At 41.7% G+C, this 22,711-nt stretch overlaps 1 protein-coding gene across 2 annotated transcripts in view; it reads left to right on the top strand.

Annotated features, from left to right (window-relative positions):
• NCBP1 (nuclear cap binding protein subunit 1) overlaps nucleotides 1-22,711 on the top strand; it is a 36,070-nt gene that overhangs the window by 2,656 nt on the left and 10,703 nt on the right. The window contains exons 2-15 of one of the 2 annotated variants that reach the window (XM_004600255.2): nucleotides 4,942-5,030; nucleotides 5,513-5,613; nucleotides 8,061-8,217; nucleotides 10,235-10,342; nucleotides 10,959-11,080; nucleotides 12,411-12,480; nucleotides 12,961-13,176; nucleotides 14,443-14,540; nucleotides 15,610-15,673; nucleotides 17,125-17,235; nucleotides 19,011-19,075; nucleotides 20,087-20,149; nucleotides 21,336-21,410; nucleotides 21,615-21,718. In XM_004600255.2, the coding sequence (XP_004600312.1) occupies nucleotides 4,942-5,030; nucleotides 5,513-5,613; nucleotides 8,061-8,217; nucleotides 10,235-10,342; nucleotides 10,959-11,080; nucleotides 12,411-12,480; nucleotides 12,961-13,176; nucleotides 14,443-14,540; nucleotides 15,610-15,673; nucleotides 17,125-17,235; nucleotides 19,011-19,075; nucleotides 20,087-20,149; nucleotides 21,336-21,410; nucleotides 21,615-21,718 (1,443 nt within the window). Of the gene's footprint in view, nucleotides 1-4,941; nucleotides 5,031-5,512; nucleotides 5,614-8,060; nucleotides 8,218-10,234; nucleotides 10,343-10,958; nucleotides 11,081-12,410; nucleotides 12,481-12,960; nucleotides 13,177-14,442; nucleotides 14,541-15,609; nucleotides 15,674-17,124; nucleotides 17,236-19,010; nucleotides 19,076-20,086; nucleotides 20,150-21,335; nucleotides 21,411-21,614; nucleotides 21,719-22,711 lie in introns of those variants that run through there. The other variant, XM_055139653.1, reaches the window with a different exon arrangement.

A 22,711-nucleotide genomic window follows, 5' to 3' on the forward strand; every position in this document is an offset into this window, starting at 1 on the left:
CCGGTTGTGTTCATAGAACAGGGTGAGGTGGCATATGTGGCCAGAGCTGGGACAGTGGGGGCCACAGGGGTGGGAGGCAGTTTCAGGAGGGGGTCCGGCAGCGACTGCAGGTGGATTTGCAGTTGTGCCTCTGTTGGGGCTGACAGTGTACATGAGGTGCAAGCTACATTGAATTCCCTTCCAGACTCTTAGAAATGTCTCTGTGGGCTGGGGGTGTGGGGCTAGGGGTAGAGGTCATACCCTGAACTGTACGTTTGCATCCTGCCCTGCCCCAGCACAGCCAGTTGTGGCCCCTATGAACAAAAAAGACTCAGTGCCTAACTTTGTACACCTTATTAAGCATGTAATCGTGAATATATTGTAAGCCAAGATATTTATTAAAAAAATAATGTCTCTGAAGCTCTCTGGTGATTATGGAATGTATACATAATAGGTGTTCCAAGGCAAAATTTCTTTTTAAAAAATATTTTGATTGTCAGTAATCTTGTTCATGAACCTATCTTGTCTCATTTTTAAGCTACTTAAGCTTAAATGGCATTTAGGTCCTTGTAGATTGTGACTTTTCTTTTTCTTCACTTTAGAAGAAACAGCACATTGATGGGAAGGGATGTTTCTTCTAAGGAAGAGTGTAGTTTCCAAAGTTATAATGGCTGGCCTCTGCTTTCAGGCTGCAGCAGCGGGGCACTTGTCCATGTTTGTCTTTGTTACTTTATTTTCTCTTACAGGATTGATTCTTCATTTTTGTGGGTCTAAAATTCCTGATGGTTGCTTTAATTCTAAAGAGTCACCTTTTGGGGGCAGAATCCTGGTCTGTTAAGAGCCTTTCTAGAGGGTCTTTCTAGAGATCTGCTTGTCCAGCTACACTAACCAAGGGGAAAGTGCTCTTCTGTTGGCTGACTTAGTCACATTGTATCAGCCATTGTATCAGCCAATGTATCCATGAAGTGGCAACATATGAATTACTGTGTGTTGTTAGATACATTTCTTGGCATTTTAAAAAATGGCCTTGGCGCTCTCCAGAGCCTCAGGGAGCACATCAGGGATTACCCCAGCATGATAAGCAAGTGTCAAAGGGAGAGCACTGTTCCTTTGAGCTATTCCCTCTCAACAGACACATTTTAATAGATTATAGATCCGAAGATTCCTCCTTTTGGGGCTGGAGCAATAGCACAGCGGGTAGAGCATTTGCTTTGCACACAGCCGACCCGCATTCGATTCCCAGCATCCCATATGGTCCCCGAGCACCGCCAGATGTAATTCCTGAGTGCACAGTCAGGAGTAACCCCTGTGCATCACCAGGTGTGACACAAAAAGCAAAAACAAACAAACAGATTCCTCCTTGGATGGCTTTGTTTGGGCACTGTACCAGACTGTACTCAGGAACTAATCCTGGCTCTGTGCTCAGGAGTGACCTCTGACAGTGCTCAGGAGTCCCTGTGTGGTGCTCAGGATTGGCATCAGGGTCTCAGCCACTTATTAGGCAAGTGCCTTACCCCAGTCCCACCACCCCCTACTCTTCCTGAGGGAGCCCAGTGGCTGAGTTTTCTTCAGAGTGTGTGAAATCCTTCAGCTAACAATCAGAATTTTATTTTCAATTAAGATGTGTAATCCCTAGGTTTTTCCTGAGTTCCATAGCCCGTGCATGAGTTGAGCTTGTGTCTGTAGTTCCCCTCTTCCACCGTCCTTTTCTGTACCCTTAGTACGGGGTGAGAGTGAGACCCCTTTTACCCCTCAACACGGTCTGCTTCCTCACTCCAAACGCAGCTTGGCTTTCGTATGGCCGAGCTGGAAAGGAGTGTCGTCAGAGGCAAGGCTGTAGCTTCTGGGTTTCCTTCTGAAATCAGACCTTATCTCTGCAGCATCTTCCTCTCACAGGCCTCGCTTTAAGGCGGGAGTACAGTTTCAAACTGACTCCAGCAAGCCAGTTAGACAATTAGGGGAGGCCGAGGGGGGGTGGAATGTGGGTTAAAGAGGTTGGCGGACTGGAAGGGTCGCCGGGAAGGGAACAACAGTGAGTGAAGTTGGAAAGGAGCAGCAGCAGACACTGCTCACCTTGAGCTGGGCTTTCAGCAGTTCCCCGCCTTCCTGGAATCTGGTTCAGAAGGAAATGATTAGTTTCTTCTGCTTTCTAGGCATTTAGAACTAGCCTATTTGTTGTTGGGAGCAGCATTAGTTGTTAGTGGACTCCCTGGCTAGTGGTTCCCCGGCCCCTCCAGTGCTGACAATTAGAACTGTCTCCAGGGATTGCCAGGTGGCCTTTGGGTACAGAATCTTACCCAGATGGAAACCATAGCTCCAAGAGAAGGGGTGTGGGGAGGGGGAAGAAGGCGAGCACACCTGGTAGGGGTGCTCAGGGCTACTCCCAGCTTGGTGCTGAAGGGGCTCACTCATGTGGTGCTCAGGCTGCCGGTTACTGAACCCAGGCTTCCTACCCGCAGTGCGTGCACGCACTCTAGCCCTTTTTACATCCCCCAGCCCCCAGAAGCAATCTATAATGTTCTAGCTGACAGCTTTTATAACATTGCATCAAATATACAAGATTTTTTAAATGAATCTTAGAAATAGAAGGCCTTGATTGAAATTGGTTGTTTGGGTGGGTAAGTGGAACAGTTTTATGTCCTGACTTAAGGTTTGATGTATGCTTTAGAATCAAGGTTGTGGTCCCACTCTGTGACACATTTCATAACTTTACACACGAGGTATCACCAGGAATGGGTCTCAGCTGTTAAGCTGCCTGTGTATTGTACTTTTGTGGTCACCTCTGTTGCTATCTAGTCCTGTCCCAATCGGTTTTATTCAGTTTATGAAGGTCATCTGTCATAATGGGGAATTTTCTAATGCCCCAAGCTCAGGATAGCCAAGTGCTGTGTCTTATGATTGTCACATCACAGCCTTGTGTTCCAGAGCAAGTGATGCTAAACTCTTAAAGAGCAAAAATAGGACCAGACAGATAGGTCAGTGGATAGGGCACTTGGCTTGCATGTGGCTGACCATCGTTTGCTCCTGGGCACTGCATAGGGTCCCTGGAAACCTACTGGGACCAAATCCCTGAGGACAGAGTCAGGAGTAAGCCCTGAGCGCTGCTGGACGTAAGGCTCAAACAACAACACAACAACAAAACAAACAAACAAAAAAACACAAGGGGGGGGGGCACAGAAATAGAAAATTGCCCTGGTCCTTCTTTTTAAAAGTCTAGAGAACAAAGATGTAATGAAGTCCTGGGTAACCTATACAACTGGAGATTTTCATTATTATTACAGATGCCCAGTATAGTACATGCTTCTTTGCCCACAGGCACCCTGATAATCTTGAGGGAAGTCAAAAATGATTTTATTTTATAGTGTTACAGTGGACTGGAACAATAGCACAGCGGGTAGGGCATTTGCCTTGCACGTGGCCGACCCGGGTTCAGTTCTTCCCTCCCTCTCAGAGCCCGGCAAGCTACCGAGAGTATCCTGCCCGCATGGCAGAGCCTGGCAAGCTACCCGTGGAGTATTAGATATGCAAAAAAACAGTAACAAGTCTCACAATGGAGACGTTACTGGCGCCCACTTGAGCAAATTGGTGAACAGCAGGACAACAGTGCTACAGTATATTAGTGTATATGAATTTAGTGTAAGAACTTTATTTTATAGTGTAGGGTTTCCACCCCTTGCCTGGTGCTTCCACACAGGAGGCTCTGTCTGCAGTGCTGGGCATTGCCTGTGGATGGCAGCCCGCAGCGCTGCCAGGTTTGTGCTCGCTGTGTCTGGACCACTGGGGTTCGAGCTTGCGAGGCGGGAGCTCTAAGCCGGTGCACTACTCCTCCAGGCCCCAGGAGCTGTTTTTAATTATGTGATTTTGTTTTAAATCAAGATTTAAAAACTTGTTTTTAAAATCAGTATTTTCAATTTTGTTTCATATTTGTATTCCATCAGTTTACACAGTTACATTTGTCAGACTGCTGAGTGCTGCAGACACTAACAGGTTCAGGAAATAGCCAAAGATTAGTAAGCAACTCAATTCAAGGAGTGGGAATATGCATTCTTGACCCGAATGAGTGTTCCCGAGAGTCCCACTGCCGTGGCAGCACCGTTCCTGCCTAGCTGCAGAAGTAGACAGGCTGCTGCATTGTGTGGGAGCTGGGCCTGCTCACACAGAGTTGGTGTGAGTGATAGATCTTACTGCGGATTGGAGACTCAGTGGGATGGAGCTTAGTCTGAGAAAGGGTCAGGTAAGAGATCCAACTGTGTGTAAGAAGTTGGACTCTTTCTACTTAAAGGAGGAAGATCTGCAGTCTTTTGTGGCCTTTGGCTTTTTTGTTTGTTTTTTGAGTCACACCCGGCGATGCACAGGGGTTACTCCTGGCTCTTCACTCAGGAATTACTACTGGCGGTGCTCAGGGGACCATATAGGATGCTGGGATTCGAACCCGGGTCAGCCGCGTGCAAGGCAAACGCCCTACCCACTGTGCTATCACTCCAGCCCCCTGGCCTTTGACTTTGACTGCTTCAGTTACTTCCTCCAATCCCCTTACTGGCCCCAGGCAACTGGCAATCCAGTCTCAATATCCATGAAAGTGTTGTGTTGTTATGTTGGGGTTTTTCTTTATTATTATTATTCCACATGTAAGAGAGATCCTAGTTATTGATTGGTTTTTCTTGGGAGTTTTACAATTTAGATCTTGCGGTTTAATTAATTATTGCATTTGATTTAAGATTGTGATCCAGTTTTAACTGGATCACAATCTTAGCCATTTATTGAAGAGATCCCTTTTCCTGTTGTCTATTTTTGTCTCCTTTGTTATGTTAATTGATCATATATAAGTGGGTTTATTCCTGTTGTCTTTTGTACTACTTAGCTGTTTTGTTTGTTATGTCTATACTTTATTGTTTTAATTACCTATCTTTGTGAAACTTGTTGTGCTCTACTTGTAATATTAAATATTTTACACTGAAACAGGGGGACAACCTCACAAAAGGAGAAAGACCTCTGATGCAAATGAAACTGAAGATCATTTGGAATCTTTAATATGCAAAGTAGGAGAAAAGGTAAGCTCCATAAAAGGCACTCCACCTGATTGGTGGAGTTAGGGCTCTAGTTGTCTTGCTTTAAGTTCTGCAACTGAAAATGACCTAAGTCTTAAGCAAAACTCATGTAGGTGCTTCAACATTTCAAAGTGAAGACATGTTAGCCCCAGTGTCAGTTATGGTTCAGTGTTTTCAGAAGTTTTCATAGACTGTGAGTCTTAGACTGTTGAGTCCTGCCGATTTATAAAGGAGGAACTGAGCAAGCCCTGGATGTTTGTGAGTTAGTTACATCACCTCGCGAATAGGTGATGATAAAATGGTGGTGCTGCTAGGCCAGAGAGATGGTATAGGGTTGACGGTGCTCCACGCACATGTGCTGCCTGGGTTAGATCCATACATGTTCATTGAGCACCAGGAGTTAAGCCCTGAGCACAGCTGGGTGTGACTCCAAAACAAAAAAATATTTTTCAATAATGGTTGTAATAATATGTTGTCTTCCACAGAGTGCCTGCTCTTTGGAGAGCAACTTAGAAGGCTTGGCTGGTGTTTTAGAAGCTGATCTTCCTAACTACAAGAGCAAGATCTTAAGACTTCTTTGTACAGTGTATGTATGCAAAAGATTTATGAATACAGGTGATAATGTATTACCTACTCTTACACACTTTGAGAAAGGTTCACAAGTTGTGTTTCTGTTTCATATGTCATCAGTTTTTATTCTGTTGGGAAATTTTATTTTCTCTCTCAAACTCTTAGAGATGATATGATTAAAATTGAGCATTTTTCTTATGCTTTGTTCCTTACAACCTTAGTCTTTTTTTACTTTTTAAGTGAGAACGACATCTTTACATTTATATTTCTTTAAAAGTGCACATTTAAAAACAAAATAGAATTTAATTTCTTTTTACAAAACAGTGCCAGACATTTTGGAAACTTGTCTCTCTAGTAATAATACTTGGAAGATTTTTTAAAAAATACTTCTGAAACTGCTAGAAATAATCTTTCTAAAATATATATTGGATTTTAGATTTTATTTGTGAGGAAATTAAAATGGGAAGAGTCTCACATCATAAAACATTCTCCAAGGCTGGTGACATTAGCAACCCATGCTTTCATTCCTTAGCCTCATCATAGTGTGCTGAAATGTTTGCCTTTCATAGTTTCTGAATTGAGGGAGGTTTTGTACATTTTATATGAAATTATAAATTATCTTTGAGGTTTTTTTTTTTTCCTTTGCTTTTTGGGTCACACCTGGTGATACACAAGGGTTACTCCTGACTTTGCACTCAGGAATTACTCCTGGCAGTGCTTGGGGAACCATATGGGATGCTGAGAATTGAACCCGGGTCAGTCGCATGCAAGGCAAACTCCCTACCCGCTGTATTATCATTCCAGCCCCATCTTTGAGGTATTTTTAAGAAGGTACTTTTAGGTAGTTTTTTTTTTCCATTACTGAACAATTTGATGCTTCTATCTTTTTAAATTTAAAAGTAAATTTAAGTGGAAACATCCGTGAATTTCAATTCAGCCTTAAAAAGTGTAAATAATTTGGGTTATTTTTTTAGAGGTCTCCAATTAATTATTCAAGAAGACCTAATCTTAGGCCAACAAACCACTGGGCAAAGTCATGCTGCTCTGTTAACCATCAGAGGCCAGCTGCTGTGTGTAGATGGTCACTTGAATGTGGCAGCAGTAGCAGACGAGGGTAAGGGGCTGGGGGCCACTTCCTCTCAGTGCAGCTATTTCATTGCCTGAGTTGTTTCGAACACTCTGCTAGGTGCTCTGGGAAAACAGAGTATAAGAGCATCTCGTTTTATGTGCTTATTTCGGGGACAGGTCCCTGCCCAGCTGCTGTGCTCTGGGGTGACTCTCAGACTCGCAGGTATGAAGTGGGCTTCCTGCATGCAGAACACGTGTGCAGCCTCCAGAACTGTCCACTGACCCAAGAGTCGGCATTTTCAGGAGTGCTTATTTGCTTTTCTTTTTCTGTGCTTAAGGATGCCTCAACTAGGAAGTAACGTTGGTTTTTCCTAGTACTTTAGTACTTCATTTGTCCTGCTTTTCACACAACTTTAAGTTATTTAAAGTAAACAAGCTGAATTATAAGGAAATCTTATTGTATCCAATATAATGTTAAGAATTTAGGGGCTGGAGTGATAGCACAGTGGGTAGGGCATTTGCCTTGCATGTGACAAACCCGCATTCAATTCCCAGCATCTCATATGGTCCACTGAGCACCACCAGGGATAATTCCTGAGTGCAGAGCCAGGAGTGACCCTGTGCATTGCCAGGTATGACCCAAAAAAGCAAACAAATGAAATTTAGAATTTTTTGTTTAGTTTTGGGACCACACCCTACAGTGCTCAGGGGTTACTTATGATGTCGCCTGGTGACCATGTGGTGCTAGGGAGGGAACCTGGGTCAGCAGTATGCACGATCAGTAAGCACCTTTACTCCTGTGCTCTCTCTGCCTCTGAGTTGCAGGGTTTAACTGTAATTGGGAACTTAGTTTTCTCCAAGCAACTATAATAGTATTTCTCAAAGTAGAAATTCTGGTCCTGTGACAGTTAGCTAGCTTAGTTTAAAAATAGTAAATGCTGTCCCACACACATGCACACCTTTAATTAGAGTCTGTATTAAAGAATTTGCACTGCCTAGGCCTACAGCCATACCACCCCTAAGCACACCTGATCTTTTATTAGAGAATTTGTTTGACCCACCATTTCCTCAATATTTCACCAGCGAAGCCATTTTCTGTGGAACTGCTCTTTGATTTCATTTGAAGAAAAGCTGTTCTAGTATTATCTTTGTTAACCTCACAATTACAAGGTTTTACTTTGCTCACTCATATTAGCAGGAATAAATTTTTAAAGGTGTGAGGGCCATATTTGCAAGTCTCAATGACATATATGCCTCTTCTGAAGGAGTTTTAAAGTACAGCTAAAAGTAATCTTGTCCCAAAGTTAATGAGATGGTTAAAGAGTTATTAATGTGAAAGTCAGCATCTTAATATAATGCTCTTTTGGGTTTTCTTTTACTGGGTTTTCAAATCAGTGCACGTCTGCTACCTGAGAAGTTGACAATTTATACAACACTAGTTGGATTGCTGAATGCCAGGAATTACAATTTTGGTGGAGAATTTGTGGAAGCCATGATTCGCCAACTGAAAGAGTCATTGAAAGCAAACAATTACAATGAAGCTGTATATTTGGTAAGTTCTTTCTTATTCCTCATATGTGTGACAGTATGGGGTGGGTAGACAAAAGAGCTACAGACAGAAAATATCTCCTGAAATGCAGTTCCTACTCACACAAACAGTGTGCTTTCTCATTCTCTTGCTCACTCACGTGCGCTCTCCCTGGCCCCACCCCCCGTAGGTGCCCCTCCCAGTGGTCTGGTGTTGAGGGGCCATGGAGCCCATATGAGCCCAGTAGAGCTTGTCAGAGACTACCATGGCGACACTCAACTGTGCTGTTCTTTTGAAACCGGAGCTCATCTCTGTGTCCCCTTTGCAGTGTGTGATTCTTACATTCTTGCTTAGCACTTGAATTTAGATCTGCCACTTTTCCCAGGACCTCTCACTGCTACCCCTCAGTCTCCTTTCACTAGGTCCTCTTTCTTTGTCCCTGGTTGAGACAATGCTTGTCCCGCCTGTTAGGCTGTGCTCACGTAGGACGGCAACTTCAGGATTCGTTAGGAAACAAGGCACTCAATCAATCCTAGTATGAAATTTTTGGGTTTCCCAAACTTTTTTCCTCATTTCATTGTTCTTGACCGACTCTCAAGCATTCCCACTAGCTCTCTTTGCTTTATAAACTACCTTATTTTGATGGTTTCCCCCTCCCAATCCTAGGACTTTTAAAATTTTTTCCACTCACAGCCCCTTTCATTTTTTGTTTTGTTGCCACACTGGCAATGCTTGGGGGTCACTCCTGGCAGTGCTTGGGACCAAGTGTGATCAGGAATGGAACCTGGGCTGGCAGCATCAAAGGTAGGCAGGCACCTTGCTGGCTATACCGGGGGAGGGGACGCGAGGGGGTCACAGAGCACCATTGGCCAAGCATCAAACCAGCACTCCCACATTGCCAGGTCTACACTCTGTACGGGCGGCCCTGGGCTGCCACACTCCCTCCGTCTATCCTCCTGGGTGTGTGGTCCTTATTAAAAACCCACTTTCTTATAAGTCAGTGGCCGTAGTACTTAAAAGCCTGCTGAACAGATGATGTACTATTAGAATAGTAATAGTGGCAGGAAGTGACTATTAGAATACTTGCTTAGTAAATTAAATTAAATTGGAATTAGGCCTTAATAGCTAGAAGGACAGCAGTTCACTTTATATCATAAATAGATACCTGTCTAGGTGTATGATTGGGCTTCTTTTTACTGAATACAAAATTAAAACACTTTGGAGATCCATCAGCCTATAAACGGTTAAATTCAGATTTCTTAGTGTGAGGCTACATGTTTGCCCCAGTTTTTAAAAATCTGTTAAATCTGTGTCAGCGTCAAAATATCTTCTAGCTCGTCTGGAAACAATCCCCCCCCCCCCCCCCAACGCCTTTGCTCTTCAGCTTGAGAAGTACTTTAGCCATCTTTTTGCTCTGGCCCATTCTTAGCTCATTGTTGACATTCCCCACCCCTCTCCTTGTCACCGTTCCTAGAGCACGTTTTCATTTCCCTTCTCGTTGGGACTCATTCTGTTGGTTGAGACAGTGCTTGTCCCGCCTGTTAGGCTGTGCTCACATAGGACAGCGACTTCAGGATTCGTTAGGAAACAAGGCACTCAATCAATCCTAGTATGAAATGTGTTTCTGTATTCTGGGCAGAATTTTCAGTCAACCCAGAAAGAGAATAGCTACAATTTTTCACGTCGAGTGTAGACCTCCAAATGCACTAATTATCATCCATCCCATCTCAGAAGTGCCGGCTGTTATTCACACCCCAGAGCAGCCACAGACCGTAGAAAAGTGAGCATGGCTCTGTTCCAGAAAGAGTGTGTTCATGCATGCTGAAACTTACTTCTGGATTATTTTCATCTATTACAAAGTTTTCTTTCAACCTTTTCCCAAGTATTTAAAAATCAAAGTCATTCTTAGTTCACAGGCTTTGTAAAAGAAAGCCAAAACAATGGCGTTGGGCATCACTGGCTTTGGGGCTCTACTTTTTCAGATCTTTGGCTTAAATAGACCAAAGATACTCTTAAATCTGATAGACTGTCTTCCCCACAGGTTCGTTTTTTGTCGGATCTTGTGAATTGTCATGTCATTGCTGCCCCTTCAATGGTTGCTATGTTTGAGAATTTTGTAAGTGTCACTCAGGAAGAAGATGTGCCTCAGGTAAGACCCTGATACTGAATTCTTGGTAAGAAGTTGGTTACTTCAGTATCAAAAAACAAAGTAACACATTCCCTCCCTCTCCCTGCCTTTCTCCCTTCCTCCCTCCTCTCTCCCTCTTTTTTTTTTTTTTTTTGGTGAGGAGAAGGGTATGGTGTTGGGATTCAAACCCAAGACCTCACAAGTGTTCTATCACTAACTGCAGCTAAACGGGTTATCATGTTATGAATTCTCCCTTGATGTTTTGGCCACATCCGGCTCAGGGGCTACTCCAGGCTTACACTTGGGGGCTGTTCCCCAGCAGTGCCTAGAGAACCATGCATTGCTGGGGATCAAACCTGGGCCTCACGCATGCAAAACTTGTACCTGTTGAGCTGTCTTCCAAGCCCCTCGTGATATAAATTCTTAATATCTAAAAGCTAAGTCAACTGGTATTCTAGTAGGTTCACGTGACACTCCATTGTAATTCGAGTGATCTGTCTAGTAACATTGAGACCATTATATTTAGAAGTGCTCTTCATGAGCCAGATGTCTTACTTTAAACTTCATGAAATGGCTTCGTAGGATTTCATTCATGAATAAATATAATAAACTTAACTTTTTAAAAAATTCTTTTAAGGTTCGACGGGATTGGTACATATATGCATTTCTGTCATCTTTGCCCTGGGTTGGAAAGGAGTTGTACGAGAAGAAAGACGCAGAGATGGACCGTATCTTTGCCAGCACTGAAAGCTATCTTAAGTAAGGGCACAGCTCATGATGCTATTTATTACTTAGGTAGTGATAATTTTCCGATGTAACAAATGTGTTCTATTTTCTGTTGGTAATACACGTTGAGTTTTATTTCTCAAAAATAATTTGGAGAGTTTCCCCAAAGTTTCCTCAAGGTAAACTCATTTTCCTCCTATTGTTGTGGAGACTTCAGAGTAACCGAGTATGTTTGCTTACATACATACTGTTTGTGATGTAAGTTTGCTGCTGCAAAGGACTTGGTAGATTAGCTTCTTCGAAGCTGCTTTTCCACACGTCTGTAAAGGAGTAAAACATTCTGACATGGTTCTCGGTGTTTATAAGAGTCACCTGCAGTATTCAGCTACGCTCCAGCTTCAACCAGCTCCCGACTGCTGAATCACTGTATTGGAGAAAGAAGCTTGGACATCTGTTTCAATACATTTTATAAGCAGAGGACCATGACTTTAGCACATAACCATATACATATGTCATGTAAACTAAGCCTAAATCAAGTCCTTAGTGTTTCTTCACCACCTACCTAGCCCATATTGCTTGAGTAATTTGACTCTGATGAAAAATAGTTCTGTATCTTCCCATTACCCACTTTCTAATACAGTGTAAAAGCTTGATTTATCTTATTATATAAAAACAACAGTAACAGGCTATATTAGTAAACTTGGATTTTCATTTGAGCATGATAATGGTCTTATGTCTTTAAATTTTCCCAGATTAATTTTGTTACGGGTTAAATTTTGTTTAATAATAGATACTTCTTAAGGATATTATATCTTAGTTACAAGGAAAAAGAAATACAAAGGTTGAAATCTGATTTTTTTTTTCAAAATAATGCTGTCGTCAATGAATGATAGATTTATTTAAAATATTCTTATGTTTTTGAAAATGTACTTTTAAAATGTAGATACTTGTAAAAGAGTAAAAATGGATTCTTGCTCGGTTTTGTGTACATGTGGTAATTACGCTAGGGATGCAAAGAAGCTAGGGATGTAAACTGCTGAAATGGAGTATCTTAGCATATTTAATATTGGTAGATTCAGTCAAATTGCTCTCCAGAGGGATTATACTCTTCCACATCTCTTTTGAGATTCCATTTAACCCTTCTGCCCACAGTTTTGAAAATTTGAAAGTACATGCTTGCCCGTATTTTGGCAATACATACAGTAACCAGAATTTTCATATCAACCAGTTTGATATGTAAAAACATTATTTCACTGCTTCAGTTTGCATTTTGTTAATTATGAAACTAGCTAGGCTTCATTTTATGTTTTTAAATGATCTCAATGTGGATTCTCACTTTTTTATCATTATCATTTATCATTAGAAGGCGCCAGAAGACTCATGTGCCCATGTTACAAGTATGGACTGCGGAAAAACCTCACCCACAGGAAGAGGTAAATGAAGTTCAGTCTTTCCTGGTCAGGCACAGGGCAGTCTTGGGAGATCTTATCCCCAAAACATTGAAATGTTTCCATTTGTGTATCTTAATGAGGTTTCTACATTTTAAGTTAGAGAGATAGCTCCTCATAGCCTTTATCATACACATAGTAGATTGTTAATAAACATTAGAATGTAGTTGAAGTTTCCCTATCCTCTGAGATTCCAGATGCAGAGTTGACATGTTTTTATTTAAATACTGATTTAAATACTGAATTGGAGAAGTGTGAGCAGGTCCTGACTCCAGAAAGCTTGGTTTCAGAAAGCAGGTGGTTCAAACAGAAGTTCAGCTCCATTCCTTTGTACTGTGTGATACAGGTTAGCTTACTGTTGAGTCATGTGTTTTGGAAGGTAAATGATTCTTGGTTTTGTCCAGTCAAAATGTACTTTAACCTCCAAATACATATATTAATGTTTAAAAATGAATCTGTCTTTAGTATTTAGATTGCCTCTGGGCCCAGATTCAGAAATTGAAAAAGGATCGCTGGCAGGAGCGGCACATCCTAAGACCTTATCTTGCCTTTGACAGCATCCTGTGTGAAGCACTACAGCACAGCCTGCCTCCTTTCACACCGCCACCTCACACTGGAGACTCCGTGTACCCGATGCCAAGGGTCATCTTCAGGATGTTTGATTATACGGATGATCCAGAGGTATGTGGCCATCTCAGTTTCTAGCAGAGAACGTGTGGCTTTGTGCTTGCATTTAAATCTGGTTTGAGTATACCTGCAGTGAATTTTAACTGAGTCGCTTATCAGAGAAGGTCAGCGGCAGTGAAGTTGGTGAATGGTACCAGGTTATTGTACCGTAAGTCAAGTTTGACATTGTGAGTCAATTGTTCAGAGATAGCACAGCTCGCATTCGGACTCGGCATGGTCCCTTGTCAGAATCCCCTGGGTGTTCTTTAAGGACATAACAACAAAACTTCTAAAATTTGTATGGAGCTGTCAAACTCCAATGGTCAGCAAATTTTGAGAAAGAAGATGGAAGGCATCACATTCCCTGACTTCATACTATAAAGCTACAGTAATAAAAAAAAAAAATGGTGTAGTCTGAGATAAAAACCCTTCACGGACAGTTTGTTTTCAGCAAAAGGGCGAGATGGATGAAGTGGAAGAAGGAAAGCCGCTTCAAATTTTCCCAGTGCTGGGAAAACTGGTTAGCTTTGTCCAAAGGAAAAAATACATTCGGACTTCCTGACTCACTTAAAATACCCTTCAACTTCAGATTGTAGCAAATTGCAAAATTTCATGTTTTCTTATATCCCACTGTGCACAGTTTTTTGTTCCACTCATCTGTTGCTTATTTTCTTGGTTTCCAGATCTCAGCTATTACAGATAGTGCTATGATGAACATTTGTTGTGAACATATGCCTTTTCAGATTGATGTTTTTGTGTTCTTGGGGTAAATAGCCATGGTAATGGAAGGGTAATAAGGAAGTTCTCTTCATAGTGTGTTTGGGTTCTCCAAACCATTTTCCAAAGAGGCTAAACCATACAGAAGTTAATATGGACATATTTTAGTACATGTATGACTTTGCATAATACTTGAAATAAAGTTTTGTTTTGTGTTACAAAAGTAATCCTCTCATTTTAAAGAAAAGCTGTGGGTTGATAATACACTAAAATAATTCATAAAAATTGGATGACGTCAGTAATAGTATTTTGTCAAATTTAGTAGAAAAGAGGTTTAGTAGGAAAAAAAAACACTGGAATGGACGCGAACTCTTATAGATAGAAGCAAGCACAGAAGTGAAATTCACTTTTGAGCTTTTATTCCCACACCCAGTATAGAGTCTGAAATATAGTCTCCAAGTGATTTTTTTTGTAGGAGTACTGCTATTTATTCCAAGTAATTATTAAAGAAGTGAGAAAAAATACCTTTTCTGTCTGTAGTATGTATATTAATTTTCTTTCTAGGGCCCTGTAATGCCAGGCAGTCATTCAGTGGAAAGATTTGTAATAGAAGAGAATCTTCACTGCATCATTAAATCCCACTGGAAGGAAAGGAAGACTTGGTAAAATCCTTCTCATGGTATTTCAGGGGGGGATAAGAGGCACGGTTTGGTCGTTTTTGTAAGAGCAGAATGCATGTCGAGAGTATGGGGAACTCTTTCTTGTCCCTCTGTTCTAATTTGTGCTTTTTTGGGCCAGAGCAATAGTACAGTAGGGAGGGTGTTTGCCTTGCATGCATCCGACCTCGGTTCAATCCCCGGCATCCCATATGGTCCCCCAAGCACTGCCAGGAGTATTCCTGAGTACAGAGCCAGGAGTAGAGTAACCACTGAGCGTCACTGGGTGTGACCCAAAAAGCAAAGAAAAATAAATTAAAAAAATAACTTTTGCTTTTGCTCTCTGGAGGCCTCTCCGCCAAACCGTGTTTTTCTGGGTTCTGCATAGAAATGTGCCATGGTGGATACCATCTTTTGTTCTGGTGGGTAGTTACCATGTGTGTGTAGAAATTAACTTGGCTGTCAAGCTGTTAAGGTTTGAATATTTTGAGTTAAATGAATAATAATGGCATTACATTTTATATATATATAGCATCTAGACACCAAACTTTGGGAAAGTTTATTTTCAATATTTTTTTAAAAATCTGGAAGTTTGGGTTTGTGTAATTCTTAAAGTAGAAAGTGTATATTATATAAGGGGAGTGATTTGCTCTATTAAATTTTTTTTAGTAGAACTGAATATGCATTCTTCACATTGCTGTAATTTTGGTTGTCAAAGAGTTTTAGATAACACCAGCTTTTCCTAGGGGTAGCACTACAGCACTGTCGTCCATTGTTCATCGATTTGCTTGAGCAGGCACCAGAACGTCTCCATTGTGAGACTGTTGTTAATGTTTTTGGCATATTGAATATGCCACGGGTAGCTTGCCAGGCTCTGCTGTTCTAGAAGTAAAAAAGGTTAATTTTGTGGCAGTTAAGCAACTGAAGTCTAGAACATTTTAAGAAAAGATTTTCTTTCCATACATTAAGGGCGACAGCGTGATAGTGCTACACCAAGGGGGCGCTACTGTTGATGCTACTCACTTAGTTTTCACCTGTCTTTGTGTAGTCGTTAAATTTACTTTCATTCTTACAGTGCTGCCCAGCTTGTGAGCTACCCAGGGAAGAACAAGATCCCCCTGAATTACCACATCGTTGAGGTATGCCTTATCCATGGAGTTCCTTTCTAAGGGTCAGACTCTCTCCATTTTACAATATAAGATGCTTTTGGCATTTTTTTTTTCTTGCTGCTTCTCAGGTACTGGAAATTAGCAGAAGAAGGAAATTGTCAGTTTTAGTTCTCTTTTGGCCCTGTTAGTAAAGAGGACAAGATTGATACCTGTAGCCAAGTGGGATTTTGAGTTGAGGCATACTTATAGACTTATTATATATAATTAGTGTAGGCATACTTATTATATAGCATGTCTTCATTCGTGGGTAGTTACCATGGATAACATAGGCTACTTCTAATTGTGTCCTTGCATTGTCCCTTCACAGATATGCAAATGGCTTAAGTAATTTCAAATACTGTGTTACTTTAGGCACTTAACCTACCTTTAACTGTGTTTATCTGGCCTCATTATTTGCATACACCTGATTAATATATTATTTTTTGTATCATAGGTGAATTAGAGTGAATCTTTACTTATTCTTAATAATCAAGAGGCAGGAAAATAAGAAAAGTAGAAGATGCTTGTGGTTCCCTTTTGTCATGCAGAATTGAACATATAGTATGTGAACATATAGTTGAACATCTCACAGAGATTTGTGTTTCCAAGTTCCTAAGTAGTGTATGCTATCTTAAAACTGTCTGTCCTAGGATATGAACTTGAATCATCAATGCAAGTCATAGTTTGAGATGAATAGAAATTCATCTATCATGAATTACAGGAATGTGGGAGGTGGGAGTGAGGGGAGGAAGTTCAAACCAGGTGTTTTGAATCCAGGTAGGCCATTCACAGAAGATGCAGGGAGAGTGGAGACTTCTGAACTAGAGGCATGGCCAAGATGTCCTGGACCCAAAAGGACTTCTAGATACCAGTTCCAAGTAGCAGTAGAAAGTCACTTGTTTGTTCTGTCCCCATCCTCAGAGTCAAGTGTTTCTCACTAGTTATAAAGCTTTTATGGGTCTATGGGGTCACTCAGCAAATTGAACGTTCCTGAATCAACATGTATACTTCTAAAGTCATAATCATCCTGTTCTCTAGGAGGGTATAGATTTGGTGTTGGAACAATAATTCCGCAGGTAGGACTTTTGCCTTGCACATGGTTGATCCGGATTTGATCTTCAGTACCATGTGGTCCCCTGAGCACTTCCAGGTGTGGCGTGGAAACAGGGAAAAAAAAATTTTTAATCAGTGTATGGATCAAATAGACAATAATTTCATATGGTCGATTTACACCTAAGTAGAGAACAAATTTATATTACTAAATTCAATTTTAGATCATTCTTATTTTTAAGAATATTAACAGATGAAAAATAATTTTTGAGTAGAACTAATGTTACCATGAGATGGAACTAGAGCTAATTAGAATATGGAGACTTGTTTAATTGTTGATGTGCACTGGGCAGTAGCATTGCATTAAGTTGTCTCCTTCTCTTCTCTTGTAGGTGATCTTTGCAGAACTGTTTCAGCTTCCAGCACCCCCTCACATTGACGTGATGTACACAACCCTTCTTATTGAATTGTGCAAACTTCAGCCTGGCTCTCTACCCCAAGTTGTATCCTTTTCCTTTGTTTTTAAACTGACATTCTTTGGCCTAGCTCTAAAGGATTAGTAAGTATTTCTATATTCGGCTTTAAATCATTTCACGGAGACAGTCTGGCATTCTTTAAATTTTTTATCCCCCACCTCCTTCCCTTCTCTTACTGCTTGTCGTTGTTGAGATGTCTGTAAGTTTTCACACTTGCTTGCAGTCCCCCAAAGCTTAAGCCCTGGTGGCACCCAGGATCCCCGAGGTGGGAATTACAACCCAACCTGCCATTGAACTGCCCAGCTGCCCTTGACATTTCTCTCTTGTGTTTTGGTGCCGCCCCCAGCTGTGTGCAGGGCTTGCATCTGGCTCTGTGCTCAGAGCTCAGCCCGGCTATGCTCAGGGGACAGTTTGCGGTATCTGGGATCAAACTAGGGTCAGCCACGAAAACCTTAAAAGAGTTTTTGGGGTTTTTTTGAAAGCGGGCAAGGCGCTGGGAGTGGGGGTATTGATGGCTTTTGAGCCATGCCTGGCAGCGCTCGGGGCTTGCTTACTCTGCATTTTGTGCTCAGGGACAGTTCCTGGTGGGACTCAGGTTGGCTGCACGTAGAAAGTGCCTTTGCCCCCATACTGTTCACTCGCCGTTTCTCTGGAAGTTACCTGTGAGTCTGCTCCATGATCCTACTGGCCCTACTTAGGGTTTGAAGTTTTTTTGTTTTTGCTTTTTTGAAAAAGTGAAAAGTATAGTGGGTTATTTGAGGGTTTTGTTTGTTCTGTTTTGATTTTGGGCCACACTGGTGGTGCTCAGGGATCACCCCTGGCGGGGCTTGGGACCATAATGTGGCGCTGTGGATCAACCCTAGCCAGGTCCATTGTGTGGAAGGCGAGCGCCCTCCCTGCTGTGCTTCGCTCCAGCCCCGTATCTGGGCTAATGTCGTGCTTTTGCTTGTGGCAGTGTTCCCAGAGCGAGGTTTGTGGTAGCTCCTGCGTCAGCAGGCCTGTCAGCGGGGTTTTCCCAGGGCATGCTCTCCCTTTTGTATCTGTCACACTGAACTTAGGTGTGTCGTTGACTTTTTTTTTTAAAGACAGAATGTTGTGCATAATTGACTTTGTATATATTAATAAAATGTTCGCATGCTTGGGGAAAAACCAGAAATGCACATGACTCACTATTGTGTTATTTGTTTATTGTGGTGGTCTGGAAATTAATCCACAATATCTTTGAGATGTGCTTGTATTTATTTACCCGTGAGAATTAAAAGCATGTGTTTCTATAAAGACCTGGGAATGATGTTCTCAGAAACTCTTAGTAATAGCCTAAAACTGGAAATGAATCAAATAGCCAACAGTATGTGGGTGGAGGCTCTTTTCCCTATGAAGAAAGCTGTATTTTCTCTTGAACACAAATCTCTTTCTCTTCCCTTGCATTTCTCTTAGTAATTTCTTACATAAAACTGTTTATATCCATCATATTTATACGGTGAAATAGTAATAAAAAGGACTAAGTTTTTGATACATAAATGAACTGCAAAATAATTCTGCTAAGTGAAAGAGCTAAACAAATAATAACACTGTGACTCCTTTTATTTGAGTCCATTTGCACTGTGGAAAACAAAGTAATTAGAGCACACTAGCAAGTGGTGTTTGCTTGGGTTCATTGACAACCTCAAAAGTTTTTTAAGAAGATCAAGATGCTTAAGACTATTAGTCATTATGGAAGTCCTGAGAAGTTTTGTATCTTCTAGAAGAGCATATTGTGAAGGAGGGTAGAGAATAGTTTTCCTTATCTTCAAACTGACCAGCTCGCACAGGCAACTGAAATGTTATACATGCGTTTGGACACAATGAATACTACGTGTGTAGACAGGTAATTAATTTACTTCTTTACTGGTTGGTAGCAGCTCCTGCTCCCTCTTCTCTACTAAAATATGGTTGACAAAACATGTCATGACAAGAATTTCCAAGATTATTTTTCTTTCTATGTCCCTAAAAAAGTCCTCTTCAAAAAAAAAAAAAAAAAAAGTCGGGGCTGGAGCAATAGCACAGCGGGTAGGGCGTTTGCCTTGCACGCAGCCGACCCGGGTTCGATTCCCAGCATCCCATATGGTCCCTTGAGCGCCGCCAGGGGTAACTCCTGAGTGCAAAGCCAGGAGCTAACCCCTGTGCATTGCCAGGTGTGACCCAAAAAGCAAAAAAAAAAAAAAAAAAAAAAAGTCCTCTCTGTAATAACAGAGCTGAGACTTCTGAGAAACATTACATTTCCTAGTCTAGCTTTCACTGAATTGATATCCCAACTGAAGTTTTGTTTCATATTTTTACTTGTTTGGTGCTTTGCTATAGTCTTATCTTTCCCTCTGAAAAATAAAATACACCGTCATGGCTCCCCTTCCTCTAAAAACACATCTGCTCTAAATACACAAGGATCATCTACCAACATCAGGTACTCTTATTATACTGTGGGAAGAAATTAGAAGCCAACTTGCCACTTCTTAAAAGTATGGTATATAGAATTCGAATCATGGAACTAACTCAAGATAGTAAAGTGATTGATACAGGAGAACTCTTACTAATCACTCCTTATAAGTCAGAATTATATTAATATATATTGTGAGAATTATATAAATATATAGTGCCTGGTACAAAGCAGGCATATTACACCATTTACATAACAGGAAGATTTAGTTTGAAGGAGTAAGATAGGGACTGTAATTTTGAAGTAGGTTAGAGTGTACGCAAAGAAATGGTTAAGGTACAGCCATCGATGTGTTTTTCATTTAACCCTGTAAGAGAATTCTATTTGTCTGAATGTTTACATAAATTTCTGTTACAGATTTATAACTAAACATCCTTCCTTTTGTTCACAACCCCCCGTCTGTAGGTTTATTAATTGGTTTTCCCATCATCTCAGTAATTTCCAGTTCCGATGGAGTTGGGAAGATTGGTAAGTGGTAATGGGATATTTCTTTCCCCCCTTCCTCTCTTTACTGTAATGAGGAAATCTTCAGGTGTGTGCTTTGCGTGCGGGAGTGGCGGCACCACACAGTGTCCTGACTACCTTTGGGAGAGGCCCCACCCGCACCCCTCCAGCACTGCTAGGTGCGACCCAACTTGCACCCCACCCTCCAGATATGCACAGTCTGGTTTATTTCTTATATTTTCATATGATGAATTTAACTTTTTTAGTTATTTAATTTTTTTAATGGATCACCATGAGGTACAGTTACAGACTTACAAACTTTCGTGCTTACATTTCAGTCATACAATGATCGAGTGCCCATTCTCCACCACCAATGATCCCAGTATCCCTCCCACCCCCCAATCTCATACCCTCGCCCCACCCCGCCTCTGTGGCAAGGCATTCTCTTTTGCTCTCTCTCTCCTTTTGGGTGTTGTGGTTTGCAATAGAGGTAATAAGTGACCATCGTGTTCAGTCTGTAGTCTATTATCAGCACGCACCTCCCATCCCGAGCAGGCCCTCCAAGCACCATTTATTTTGGTGGTTCCTTCTCTATCTGAGCTGTCTCTTCCCCCAGCGTGTGAGACCAACTCCCAAGCCGTGGAGCAATTCTCCTGGTACTTATCTCTACTATATATGATGCAATTTAGATACAAGAAAGCTATTAATAACTGTACGAGTTAGGTGCAAGTGCAGACTATATATAAGAACTTAATAATGAAAAAAAAAAAAGCTGGGAGGTCATATAGGACCCATGCTTTGCTTGCAACCTTCCTGGTTCCATCCCTGGTATCATTTGGTCCCCTGAGCATTGCTAGGTGTGACCCGTGAGGCCCCTGAGAATCACTGGAGTGCCCCAGGTTATCAGTGTCCATGCAGGACCTGAGCAGCACCCCCTCCTCAGACCCTTATATTGAGTGTTTGGCCCATTGGCCAAGAATTTCTGGGAAGGCATCCCATCCCCAATATTTTTTGGTTTCGGGCCACACACAGTGGTACCCAGGACTCCTGGTGGGGTTAAGGGGATCACATAGGATGCCAGGGATGGAACCCAAATGAGCTTCATGCAATTCAAGTGCCCCGCCCACTGTAATATCACTGCCCTGTCTCTGGCCACCTCCTTTTTTCCCCCCCAGTTTAAAAAACTTACAGGATTACTTTTCTTCATTAGGTCAGATTGTCTTTCTCAAGATCCTGAAAGTCCTAAACCAAAGTTTGTCAGAGAAGTTCTAGAAAAATGTATGAGGTAAGTTTCCTGTGTCCTCTTAAGTGTTTTTGTCCTTATTTTAGGGTCAGGAGCAGTTTTTTTCTCTTTTCTGCATTTGTAATGTGTATTTAGCAATTATTAGCTGAGTCCAAAGTGTTAGAAATTGTGATTTTTCTGGGTAAGTTAGATAGAAAGACTAGAGCTAATGAATAATAATTTCTAAGGCTTTTCTTTGTATTGTAGGTTGTCTTACCATCAGCGAATATTAGACATAGTTCCTCCTACCTTCTCAGTGCTTTGTCCCGCAAATCCAACGTGCATTTACAAATTTGGGGATGAAAGCAGCAGTAAGTAAAATCCTCTGTCTCTAAAAAGTACCAGGTATTCTCTGAAGTTTCACAGAGTAGGAAAAGCGAACTTTCATATGTATCTGTCCTTTCAAAGGAGATTTATGCTTACCCTTTGTTTCATTTGCCTTGACATCATTTGAGGATTCATCAGATCTACTTAGTTATTACTCAACTTTTTTCTTTTTATATTGTTGTATCCAAGATAACGTAGGTTTAGCAGGGTAAATTTATAGCCAGAACTTAGTGAAATGGAAATGTGTTCTGTCGATACACACTATCCAACGTAAGTCCAGACGTTGGGGGTGCTGGGGGTGTCAGTGCACAGAGACCTGGATCATCAGTATGCCTCGGGAAGTCAATTCCCAAGGTTGGTTTCACTCTCTGGTCACGTGGTTGGACACTGTGATTGAGAGGGTTGGCTTGATCTGCTGCCTTGCACTTGACACAGTTCCTAGACTTCTTGGAGGTAGTAAGCTGGGTAAGCTGTTGTACATTGATGATCACTGGTGGCATAAACTAATCATAGCTTCCCAAGTTAGTCTCTTCAGGTGCACTGACCAGACTACCCCAGGAGCCTTCTCTTTCACGTGGTATAGCAGTTTTCTGCTTTCGAATCCACTCCTCTCCCTGTCTGCTCGTGTTGCACCCTGTTCTGCACCTGTGCCTATGTCTGTTTCCCTCAAAATAAACTCAGTTTGTCCCAAGGCTAAAGGAAAAAAAACGTTTTTGGTTTTTTTTTTTTTTTTTTTGAGAGAGGAAATAGCTTCAAAGAGATATAGTCGTGGTGAGAACCTTGTGATGAAAGCCACGATGCACCTGGGCCCGCCGGCAGCCTCGTCCCTACCCCCTGTGCAGGCCCAGGGGGGGCACACTCCCACTCGGTGGGGCCTTCGTTTTTCCCCTCCTCTATTAAAGACGAGCCTAGTGTTTACGGCCGCCAAGTAGTCTCTTATTTCGAGTTTCTTCCCCAATAGGCCTCTGCTCTGCTCC

The sequence above is a fragment of the Sorex araneus genome, chromosome 1, assembly GCF_027595985.1.
Source record: "Sorex araneus isolate mSorAra2 chromosome 1, mSorAra2.pri, whole genome shotgun sequence".
NCBI lineage: Eukaryota > Metazoa > Chordata > Mammalia > Eulipotyphla > Soricidae > Sorex > Sorex araneus.